Source organism: Mirounga angustirostris, unplaced genomic scaffold, assembly GCF_029215605.1.
Source record: "Mirounga angustirostris isolate CCGP_5_RB_7025 unplaced genomic scaffold, mMirAng1.0.hap1 SCAF_4, whole genome shotgun sequence".
Lineage (NCBI taxonomy): Eukaryota > Metazoa > Chordata > Mammalia > Carnivora > Phocidae > Mirounga > Mirounga angustirostris.
The window spans coordinates 11,552,456-11,564,807 of record NW_026991712.1 but is presented as its reverse complement, the minus strand read 5'-3'; the positions used below and the strand labels follow the sequence as shown (position 1 = coordinate 11,564,807).

Sequence of the window (12,352 nt, the reverse complement as noted above, 5' to 3'; positions counted from 1 at the left end):
GGGAGAGGGAGAAGCAGGCTTCCCGCCGAGCAGGGAGCCCGATGCGGGGCTCGATCCCAGGACCCTGAGACCATGACCCGAGCCGAAGGCAGACGCTTAACGACTGAGCCGCCCAGGTGCCCTGAGGTCTATGTTTTGTAAGCTGAGGAAAGCGATGGACATTTGTATGTATCCAGAGCGAGCTTTGACACAGGAGCTGGACTGACCTGTGTTATCTGTCCCCCCAGAGCAAAGCCAAGTGGAGTCTTGATTCTCACCAAATGGAATATAGTGGACGACTCACAAAATGGCTTGATTTCAGATGTTTGGGATCAACTGAGAGTATGTTTATTTAAAAGCAATTTTAAATATTAAAAAAAGTAGAAATTAACACATACAGTACTGAAAACCGGTCACATTAAATACATGTGAAACGACAAGCATACTGATGTCTGGCGGTAACGTCCAGATGAGAGTTTGGAATTTGCCTGGTGGCACTATGGGATTCCTACACGACATGTAAAAGTTTAGGCAATAAAAAAATAAATAGCAATTGCTGTTCAACAGTAAAATAAGACACAGACTATTTGCAGAACGTAACTTTCCCCTCTGGGGGAAAAAAAGAACTAATTACTTTTTTTTTTAATAAGGTTCCATACCTTCAAAATACTATTATCATGTACAAAATTGCAGATCATGGCTCACTGAGTTTAAGAACAACATCAGATTCACACTCGACCAAGATCACCAAAGGCATTCATACCTAGCTTTCCTATGTCCCACACTAAGCTGGATTAGAGAGAACTCAAATTCCTCATGGAAAACAAAAACAAAGCCAGAAGGGGGGTGGAAAAGGTACTAAAAATATGTTTGTGTAAGTGGTTGCAAAGGAAGAAAAAGAACAGACAATGACTCCATGTAATTTTAGACATCTAGGTTTTGAGTTTTTTAGAAAACCAGTTTATTTTGAGATCAGCTGAAAATACTGTAGGCCACAGAAACGAAGAGTTCTTTAATGCAACTAAAAATGTGTACTTGAATGAACCAGGACTCCAGGTCACTTCGGACGGCGACTTCCTGTCCTGACACAAGTGCGGCCAGTGAGCAGGGGCTCTAGACACTCGCCTCCATGCGGGGCTCGCAGGGCACCCCCCTGCCCCCCGCAGCCCCGGCCCCGGGCAGCAACTGCTTAAACTCACTTTCCAGGAACAGCTGAGAAGTTGTGTTGCAGGTCTGTCATGCAAGGTTTACTTACTAGGTGGTTATTCAAAGTTTTCGTAGTACTCGCTTAAGCAGAACTAGATGAATATTCACTGAGCACGGAGACTCTACGAAAGAGGGTTTTTCCTAGGGGTTCGGTGGGGAGCTGTACTTCTGCGAAATGAACCTTCCTCTCTTATCGCCGAGGTTATGCGCTTGGCGATACCAGCTTTCTGTGTGGTTGCCCACAGAGCCGTTTGAGCAGGACCCGGGGGCCTCGGAATCCAGAGAGCAGCCCCGCTGATCGGGCAGGGCAGCTACCCGGACCGATGGGGCTGGCGTCCTAGCGGTCGGACGGACGGACAGGGCCCGGACAGGCGGACACGGAGGGAGGCTCAGAGCGCCACGCGTGGTGGAGGCCGAGCGCCTGGCTGTGACCTGGCCTGCCAGTACCGTGTCTACGAACAGAGCTTCAGACCAGCAAGCTCGCCTATGACGGGGGCAGAATCGAGAGCATGGATGAAGGAGAGACTGCCTTCAGCATCTGGATGCTGTGGTGGGGAAACAGGGTGAAGGGCCGACTTTTAAATTTTTTCATCTTCGTGAATCATCTTTTTACCCGTTTGAACTGATCAAGGGCCAAACTAAGAAAATAATTAAAATTGATGTGTTCGGGGCTTTAACACACGTGAAGGACGCTAATTCAGAAGAGGAGACGGAACTTCACACTTTGAGAAAGCCGAATGACTGACTAGAAACAGATATTGTTGCAACCTTATAATTTCTGCTTTAATGGCGATCAAGTTAAAAAATGTACAGTTCCACTTGTCCATACTATTCCTTTATAAAAGGCAGATTTCGGGTAAGCTTCTAAATGCATGCATAATGTAGAGGCTAATGTTTCCTGGCGGTCCTCGGTTCCTGGAAGTTGAGCTTCATCAGGTGTGTCTTAAGCTTTTGTCAAAATAGTCGTGAAGGATATGTTAGTTTTGCATAATGAGGTAATATCTCAGGGGCGGGCACTCCTCACCAGAAGACAGTATACACCCACCTGGCCTAACCTGCACGAGGCTGCAGGGACCGGAAGATGCCACAAAGGTGTTGGGTGGGTGACTATTTTGCTGAAGGAGTAACACTTACATTGAACCAAGCACTTCTCTGTAATAAATACCCAAGTCGGTTTTTGTAGCTGTAAACTGTGTACACAGATAAACTACAGGCTGGTCTGCCGTGGAGCTAAGTTTCACCTGGAAAACAGAACCCCCTCTTCGCTAATGTTGCATTTGCAGTAACACAATTGAGAATACTGTTTCGTTAGGGACACAGGGTGGATTCTCCGCCTTTCAACGGCTGCTGGAGACACTCTTACTGGCAAAGCCAGCAGTTCCTAGATTCCTGGTTTCGTCTGTCTGCTGGGACAACAGCACAGAGGCGGAAGTGCGAGATGCCGGGGACGGCCGTGGCAGACCAGGAAGGCGCGCCGGGTCCCAGGGCCCCCCCCAACACTGGCGAGGGCAGAAGCCCACAGGGTATTTACACACACCTTATCCCCTCCTGAGGTGGCCCCTCCGGGACTCTCCCGTTCTGTAGCAGCTATTTACAGACGTGTGCACGGGGTTACGTGGAGGCAGCAGTCCTGCGTGAGGATGTGGACGATCTGAAGGTTCTGCTTTTTGCTAGTCAGACAGGATGTGAACAAAGGACACTGGGAAGACCCCCTTCCTTTCAGGCTGTCCTTCGATATGCCCAATCTGTAGGGAGAAGAGAGAGTCGTCAGGCGGGAGGCCGGCAGCTGCCCACGGACAAGCCCCGTGGGTCACGGTCCCCGTGGACTCGGCCCACAGGCCCGGGGCTAAAGGCACGCTGACCCTCCCCCACTCTTTGGGGGACTACACGCAATCGTAACAGAACAACTAACGACAGAAGGTGCAGCCCGCTCCGCGCACACTCGGCCACCCTGTGAGGGAGCGCTTCCTGGGACGCTCAGCTTCTACCCCGAGGGTCCACTCCCCCCGACGCGTGGAAGAACCTGCCCGTGGCCTCACGCAGGCTGCAGACTCCAGAGTCCGTGCTCTTCACGGGGTGCACAACTGCCTTTCCTGCTGAGCGACCTCAGACAAACCTGGCTGGGCCTCTTGTCTGTAAAACGGGGCTAAAATACCCTTTCCTCTCAGGCCTGTGCTGAGATTACATAAAACGTCACACGGATGGGAAAGGCTGCTCTGGGAGAACTTGTTTCCTGGTTGCTGTGGGAGAAGGAGACGGTGAGGGCAACTCCACGGTCCGCTGCCCGAGCCCGTGACCACAGTGCCCGGCGAGAACTTCCCGATGACCTCCGTTAGACTGACACTCGTCGCGTTAAAGAGAATCCCATCGCGAGCCTTCGACAGAAAGAGCAGGACACGCGCCTGGCTTCAGATGACAAACGCAGAGAGAGGAGGGGGCTTTAGGAGCCGGGCCAGCTCTCCTCTCCATCTCCACCCGTAAAGCACCCGCGGCGTCCGCGGTGGCTGGAGCGGGGGTGCGGGCTCGCCCGGGCTGCTTCCCTGAACCGCCAGGCCTGTGACCTTGGGCCGCTTCTCTCATGCTGGGGTGGAACTGACTGCAGACCTGGCTTACCCGCCTCAGGGGGCCTTAGGCGGTTGGTGTCCTGCACGTGAGCAGGTTTGTGAATCGGAAATCATCGTTTTTAGGTCTGGCTCGGCAGACGTGCCGATGGCACACAGAATTTTCGCCGAGGACGATGGCAGAGGCGCCAGTGAAAACTTCCCACCTACCCCCTCTGGGTGTCTGCTGTCGTCACAGGTTTCTTAGCAAAGGATCTGGTCACTGCCTGTGTATCCCCAAGTGAGTTTTCGGGACATCCTTGGGAGGCGGGGTTACTCCTGTGCCATTTCTGAACAGGAATCAGGCTTATGGAAGGGACATGCCTTAGCCAAGGCCAGAGAACGACTCAGCGACTCACGCCAGGGTCTTCAGAGCCCATCTCCTTGTCATGATTCTAATGTGACTCTGGAGCAGGCTCCCCACCAGGAGCAGGCCCAACCCTAACAGAGGCAGGAGGGGCCACGGGGGCCACCCCCAGCTTGTCCCTCCCCGAAAGAGAGAAAAAGAGGCCTCATCACTTCCTTCGGGGCGTCTCAGCTTCAGCACCCCGCATATTCTGGGCCAGTGCTTCTGTTCTCCCAAGCATCCCTGGCTTCCATTGGCCAGAGCTCAGGGCACCCCCTTCCTGGGTCCTGACAATCAAAACTCTGACACTGCCGAGGGTCCCTGGAGGGCAAAACTGCCCCTGCCCGAGAGCCCTGCTTCGGTCCAAGCAGAATCCCCACGGCTGTGATCAAGAGTCTGGAGGCACTCTCCAGGCCCAAAGAAAGAAAAGCTAAAGGTGCATGCACACCTGTACGTATGTGTATGTGTGTGTACGTGCATGTGTGTTTCTGGGCCCGAGCAGGCTCTGCTGGCTCAACTGTGAACCACAGGTCCCTTTCTCAGCAGACAGGACGGGGTCCCTCTGGGCTGGTGGCACACAGCTGCCAAGGGAGCAGAATCCCCACGCTGATGCTGGGAAACACTCAGCCAGGAGAGACGTGAGGCCACCACCCACGACGCCCCTGGCCTGCCGGCTGTCCCAGGAGCCTCACTCCCGACGCAGCCGGAACATCACAGGCCCACTGGGCTGCCCTTCTTGTCACTGAGAATCTGCACACGGCCACCTCACCATCATTGTGAGGACAATGAGGCCTTTCCTTCCAGACACCTGGGCAGCAAGTTTTCACGTAAAAGGGATTGTTACAGACATTTTTCATCTACTCCTCTGAAGTCAAGTGAGGAAGGTATCATGCCCCACTCGACAAAGACAGACTGCAGCCTCGGTGAAGGAAGGCTGGAGCCTGAGGACGGCGTGCAATGGTGAGTAGAGGCCAGTTTTGAGGCTTTTGCAAACCCTCTATGCACCCTGCGCTTCAGGCTCTGGGCTCAGAGATGCTTCAGAATCTTGCCTGCCTGCCTCCCAGCTGTGTCACATGCTTAGCCTGCCCGAGCTTTGGCCTCACATCCAAAAAAACCTGCGGCTCACAGGTTGTGCGAGCACGAGGGGCAAGCCCAGGCACACGTTAATCCTCCCAACCCCGTTTCAAAGCTCTGCGGCTGCGTCTCTAGCATGACCGTGGTGAGGGAAGACAGCCAGCGAGAACGCTGGGGGTGCATGAAGCGGCCGGCAGGGTACGTACCCACCACTCCTGGTCCTCTTCCCCTGTGACGACGATCACCTCCCCCTCCATGAAGGTGAGCTCATCGTCATTGTCCGCCTGGCAGTCGTAGATGGTCTTCACTCGTCTCACCTTGTTTTTCCCCTTCAAGACAGAAACGGGGCTTCAGCGGGAATAAAGGACACACTGACCTTGGGAGCGTGATTTAACCTCACTGCGCCTCAATTTCTCCTCTGTCAAGGGGGAGGCCCATCTGCCAGGTGCCCAGGTGCTGGGTGCTCCCTCTCTCTTCCCCGAGCACTAGGACGGAGCCTGGCATTCGGGAGGGCACGCTGCCCATCATGTTCACGGGAGGGCAGACTATGGGTGGGGATCGAAATCCAGCCCCACCAAAACCCCTGAGGCACCCTGCCCTCCCCCACCCCCAACAGCAGCTTGCAGAGATGACACCAGAGTCTAAAAATGGTCTTGGGAAACATGATGTAAAGAAAAATGTGCAGCTTCTGCATACTGAATGCACAGCATAAACAAATTTCTCAGTCCCCTCACGCAAAGTACTAAGTCAGCACATGCTGGTTAAACAGGGCGGCGGCCTGGGGTGGGAGGATTCCAGGCAGTTCCCCAAAATGTTTTTTTGGTTTTTTTTTTAAGATTTTATTTATTTGAGAGAGACACAGCGAGAGAGGGAACACAAGCAGGGGGAGTGGGAGAGGGAGAAGCATGCTCCCTGCAGAGTAGGGAGCCCGATGTGGGACTCGATTCCAGGACCCTGAGCTCATGACCTGAGCCGAAGGCAGACGCTTAACCCACTGAGCCACCCAGGCGCCCCTCCCCAAAATGTTCTAATTCACGATCAGTTTTCACTTGCACTTTTATCTGTCGGACTTCTGGTTCTTTGCAAATAGGAAGATGGGAATAGAGAAATCCTCTTCTAAAGGAGGTTTCTGGTGCCTAGCTCATTCAATAATTAGTATTAAAAAAAAGCGAGCTGCGTTTCTCCACGTTTTGGGTCCAGTGAGTTCTCTCTGTGCCCCAGTGTCTCCCTCAGTCCCCCCGCTCCTTTCTGCGGCCCGTCCCAGGGCAGTGCTGGCCGGAGGAACCGCAGCAGTGCAAGCCTTAGTTGTCTTAGCTCCAAGGCCCGCAGGGGAACACTGATCATGGGGAGGATTAAATGAGGGCACAAAACCACTGTCAAGTGCAGAGCATGAGCCGGGATCCTGCACAAGGCCATCCTGGGGCGCCTGGGCTCCCGGGACAGTGCCCTCGTGACGAGCACCTGCCACACTGAATACGGTGCCCTCCAGCCTGTGGGAGAATGGGTGTTTTCCCGACCCCTCCTTTAGCATGCAGGTGCCACACTCTACGGCAATGCTATTTTTATAACGAGCGGGGGCAGAACTGTGGTGCGGAGCGGGGGCCCTTTCAGTTCCCTCATTAACCGGGCTCCCTCAGTCTGGGAAGCCAGTGCCCCCGCTGGGGTGCAGCCGTGGGCAGGACCAATGGCCACTGAATCCTCCGGGAGCACCTGTCCAAAAAAGGGTTTCTTGGGAAAAAAACTTTTTTTTTTTTTAAAGATTTTATTTATTTGAGAGAGAGAATGAGAGAGAGAGAGAGAGAGAGAGAGAGAGAGAGCACATGAGAGGGGGAAGGGTCAGAGGGAGAAGCAGACTCCCCGCCGAGCAGGGAGCCCGATGCGGGACTCGATCCCGGGACTCCAGGATCATGACCTGAGCCGAAGGCAGTCGCTCAACCGAGCCACCCAGGCGCCCAAAAAAACCATTTTTATATTAAAATAAAATCGATATATTTTAGAGCAGAAAGCATTTCATGAAAAGGAGGGAATGTGGGACTTCAACCGCATTCTGCCTGCACCAGTCTCTTGGGGCTTAGCCTCCAGTCCCTCCGGGAAGATGCAGTGAGAACTGAGTGGACGATTCTCAGACCCCCGAGAGGGAACCTGCCTTCCTGTGACTCTGAGAAAGGAAAAGTGTCATCCTCCCGGCTTTAAGACAAGGGTGACCCCTTGCTGAGCGTCTGTTCGGTGCCGTTCCTCGGTCACCGCACTTACTGCCTGTGAGCTCAGCTGCTGCTCCAGCTCCTTTCTGTGTCCAAGGGCACGGAGGCCCAGAGAAGTAACGGGCCCAGGTCATGCAGTGACAGCAGGTCGTGCAGCCCGCCTGCTGGAGTCCAGCGCCCGCGTCCCTACCCACTGGGCTCAGCTCTGCCCGCCGCCGGAACCACAGCCGGTGCAGGTGAACAAGCTTGCGATTTTTCTGTGTTGCGGGCGCACGTACCCTCCCGCTGGGTTTCGGGGCGCGGCAGGGGGTTTGCAAAAGCCTCAAAACTGGCCTCTACTCACCGTATTGATTTTCCTGGGCAGCGGTACAGGCGTCTCTGGCAGGGTGGGCGTGAGGTCATTGGAGTCTTCGGACGCTTGCTTTTGGATGGTGTCTCGGGACTGCACGTTTGGGGAGAGATCCGCTGGGTGCGACTTCTGGGTGACGTCGGGGGGCTGCTGGGCCTTGGGGGAGACCTCTCCGGTCTGGGACTTGGCCAACAGGTCTCCCAGCTGCGGTTTGGGAGGCAGGTCCTTCATCTGCGGCTTGGGAGGTAAGTCTGCCAGCTGGGGCTTGGGGGGCAGGTCGCCCAGCTGGGGCTTGGGGGGCAGTTCTCCTGGCTTCGGTGGCAAATCTCCGATCTGGGGTTTGGGAGCCAGTTCTGCGGGCTTCGGGGGCAGGTCTCCAGGTGGTGGCTTCTGTGGTAGCTCTGCCAACTGCGAGGACTTCTGGAAGATCTCGGGCGGGCTGCTGGCTTTGTCTAGGGAGAGGTGATGGCTGGTTTCTGTTTTCCTTAGTGCCACTGTGGGAAGCAAGCACAGGGACGGAGGTCACTGGAGGGGGCCCTGGGGTGGGGGAGCGCTGCCCCCTCCTTCAGTCACCGGGAGGACCAGTGGAGAGTGAGTGCCTGCTTTGGGGCCAGACCCAGGGGCACAGGTGGGCACTGCCTGTTCTTACAGGATAGAAGCTGGAGGCCTGGAAGGCGTCCACATGACCATATGTGATTTCATGCCTCAGTCATGTAAGAATGGGATGTCCACACTATCCCAGAATTAAAAACAAAACAACACAACATGACTGGAATACAAACAGGTTACAGAAAATCAGAAGTATAGAGTTAGGTTTCCCACAAGCCTATCCCCTAAATGTGCCATACTTCCTTCCGGACTCTTCCACATGCTTTCCATACATAAAACTTTGATCTGCTTTTATCTAAATACTGCTTTTGCAAGAGTATTTGCCAGGTCAATAAAATTCCTCTAGCGGCAGTACATAATTTTTTTCTTTAAAGATTTTATTTATTCATTTGAGAGAGAGAGAGAGAGCACGAGCGGGGGAGTGGGCAGAGGGCAGAGGGAGAAGCAGGCTTCCCACTGAGCAAGGGAGCCCAATGCGGAACTCGATCCCAGGACCTCAGGATCACGACCTGAGCTGAAGGCAGACGCTTAACCGACTGAGCCACCCAGGCGCCCAGCAGTACGTAATATTTAATGTTGCGTTCTGTCCCGTTCTGGAGCTCTATCAGAATTCATTATGAATTCCCCGTGTCCCTAGGATTCCTATACTATGTAAGAGGTCAAAGGTCTCTCCTCTGCCACCTCCCCCACCCCTCTGAGGGAACCTCTGCTACATTTTGGTGATACACCACATGTACTTAATCCCATACGTGGATTACAACACATACTTTGTCTGCAACTTCGTTTCTTGCCCACTTAATATGTTCGGGAGAATGTGCTAGGCAGGTCCTCCCTATTCTCTGTATGGCCATGGCTGTGTCAGTCTGCACCGTGTGGGGATGCTCGTCTGTGGAACCATCCCCACAGCTCTTTGCACAGCTCTTTCGGTGGGACCTAGGACACTAAGGACATGTCTCCAAGACCAGCTCCACCATGTACTTAACTTGCTGTGTGCTCTTGGGTAAATGATACAACCTCCCTGTGCCTCACCTTCTTTATCTCTAAAACGTGACTTAATACAGGTAAAGAATTTCCTAACAGGGCCTTGGCTCTAAGTATCTCATCAGAGTATTACCACTACTGCCGGGCAGGGTTCTTTGAGGCCAGGATTTGTACTTTTACTTATTCTTGGAACTATGGCTCCTGGTATAGAGGCCAAGCACGGAGTATGCATTCAGCAAGGAAACCGCTGACTAAGGCACACCAAGAATTTTATTCTAGAAGGACAATATATTCAGAAAGATAGTCTTACAGTCCATTAAAAACAAAAAAGAAAGAAAGACAAGATGAACCCCGATACAGCAAACTGACACAGCTGTACCGTGGCGGCTTCTGCTTGTGCCCTGCTTGGCCGCGTCCCAGCTCACAGGCTGGCCCCTGACCTTCAGCTGACGTGGCTCCGCTCACAGAGTCCTCTCCTACAAGTCACAAACTGGGAAAAGTGAAGTCTAAGGCAGGCAGTGAACGGGGAGCTGGGGGAACTCCCCGGGGCAGCGGGGCTGGCCAGCCTTGCTATGCGCCGCCGACGGGGGAACAGAAACTGCAAGTGCTGGGTGGACAGAACCCCGAAGCGCTCAAGTCCGGTTCAAGGAACTGATCCCTTAAGAAGGACCGGAGCCGGGCATGATGCTTGCGCCTCAAAGCTCAGCATGGCGCCGTTCACAGTGGAAAGGCTGCACCCCGTGTGGCTGCGCAATGACAGGGCCTCCGTCACACTTCACCGCACCAGACGGTGGAACACTACGCGGCCAGTAAAAGTCATCTGTGATGGAAAATGTTTCTGATGTATCATGTGAAAAAAGCACCCCAGCTTAAATCGAAACCTAAAGCAAAAAAAGTACAGTAGAAAGGATATACCAAATTGTGTACGTTGGGTGGTATGGGATGGCGGGTGGTTTGTGCTTTTCTTCTCTTTGATTATCTGTATTTTTAAAAATCTTCTAGAATGAATACATGTGCTTTTATAATAGGTAGAAACAAAATAAGAAAAGAGTGTCTCCTCTAGGGAAGCTTGCCCGGCCTTTGTCTATTTGATTTCCAAGCTGGTTTTGTGTTTTCCCCTCTCCAATTAAAAGTCCTTTCTAGGGTTGCCTGGGTGGCTCAGTCGGTTAAGCATCGGTCTTCAGCTCAGGTCACCATCCTGGGATTGTGTCCCACGTTGGGCTCCCCGCTCAGCAGGGGAGCCTGCTTCTCCCTCTCCCTCTGCCTCTCCCTCTGCCTGTGCTCTCCTGCTCTCTATCAAATAAATAAAATCTTAAAAAAAAAGAAAAAAAGCCCTTTCTGAACTGCCTTTTTAACTCTGAAGGGCTGACAAGCCAACTTTCCCCCAAAGCTGGAACACAGAGAGTACACCGCTGGAGCGAGGCCCATTAGGAACAAGAAAGGATCAGGAATTTCCAGCCCGACCCCCACTCCCTACAAAAACCTGGGAGATGGTGTAGCTGCGGTGCGCAGGCAGGACTGGGTGGAAGGCAAGGGGACACGCTCCTTTGAAAGGCACTACCACCCAGAGTACAGCCTACTAAAACGCTCTTCCCTTGGCCATCATCATTCCACTCCTGAGAACGGCTTCTAAGAACATAATTGAAGAAGAGGAGGCAGAGGGAGAAAAACTGTGCGAAAGTCTGGCCCCGATTCCCAACCAGAGGGGATGCTGGAGAGAGCGGTGTAACACAGGGCCGGACTTGAGCCCTGGCCAGTGGCCTCATGCAGTGGTTTTTTTTTTTTAAAGATTTTCTTTATTGTTCATTTGAGACACAGAGATAGAGAGACAGAGCACAAGCGGGCAGAGCAGTAGGCAGAGGGAGAGGGAGAAGCAGGCTTCCCGCTGAGCCAGGAGCCTGATGCGGGGCTCGATCTCAGGACCCTGGGATCATGACCTGAGCCGAAGGCAGACGCTTAGCCCACTGAGCCACCCAGGCGCCCCACCGTGCAGTGGTTCTAACAGAGGATGGGTGAATGGGTCTGGGCTTTGAGTGCAAACAGCTGCACACTTCACATAAAGAGACAATCAGTCAGCATCTACCTCTTGACAGAATACCACCACCACCCAGGAAGCAGTTCTGCCAAAGCTTGAGCTTGTATCTGATGGGGCCTCAGGATCCAACTTCTGACTGACATGTGGAGGACAGAGGAACATGTTTAACAACCGCATGGGGATGCAAAATCTAAACTGGAAAAATCTACTAGGACGAATAACCCAGTTCCTCCAACATTATGTGTTACCAGAAAGGGGGAGAGATGCACGGAGACCTTTAGCCTAAGAAACCTAAAAGGCTGAATGAACCAGACCTTATTACATTCAATCTTGATTTGAACAATTTGTTAAAGAGAAAAGGTGTTTATGAGACAATCAGAAACGTAAACTGGGTATTTTAAGGTATTAAGAAATTTTGGATTTTCAAAATATGATAAAGCATCTGAGATGTGGTAACAGTATGCAGTGTGTGTAAGTGGTACGAGGTCCACATCTGCTACAGACTGACTGGGGGCGGGAAACAGAACAAGCTCAGGTATGACCTGATCATTGTTGGAGATGGGTGATGAGCATCTGGGGGTGAGGTGGAGAAGTCTGTATTATACTATTCTGTGTTTTACAGTATTTTTGTCTGGGGCACCTGGGTGGCTCAGTTGTTAAGTGTCTGCCTTCGGCTCGGGTCATGATCCCAGGGTCCTGGGATCGAGCCCCGCATCGGGCTCCCTGCTCGGAGGGAAGCCTGCTTCTCCCTCTCCCACTCCCCCCCCGCTTGTGTTCCTGCTCTCGCTATTTCTGCCAAATAAATAAATAAAAATATTTTTGTCTATGTTTATTATGGGCAATTTCAAATCCACTAAAAAGAGACAGCAAGAGAAAAGAATGAGAGCAGTATAATGAGGTGGTGGTTGGAGGGAGACGGCCCGGCTGGGATGCTCACAGCACGCTGGCTTCTGGTGGAATGGCTCAGGGTGA

General features: G+C 52.9%; 1 protein-coding gene across 10 annotated transcripts in view; it reads right to left on the bottom strand.

Moving 5' to 3' along the window:
• Positions 1 to 304: 304 nt before the first annotated feature.
• ASAP1 (ArfGAP with SH3 domain, ankyrin repeat and PH domain 1) overlaps positions 305 to 12,352 on the bottom strand; it is a 348,641-nt gene continuing 336,593 nt past the window's right edge. For 9 of the 10 annotated variants that reach the window (XM_045895867.3, XM_064587867.1, XM_064587866.1 and 6 more), the window contains 3 exons: positions 7,750 to 8,249; positions 5,412 to 5,534; positions 305 to 2,930 (listed from right to left, as the gene is read on the bottom strand). In XM_045895867.3, coding sequence (XP_045751823.1) covers positions 2,856 to 2,930; positions 5,412 to 5,534; positions 7,750 to 8,249 — 698 coding nt within the window. In that variant the 3' untranslated portion in view covers positions 305 to 2,855. Of the gene's footprint in view, positions 2,931 to 2,955; positions 3,592 to 5,411; positions 5,535 to 7,749; positions 8,250 to 12,352 lie in introns of those variants that run through there. The other variant, XM_064587865.1, reaches the window with a different exon arrangement.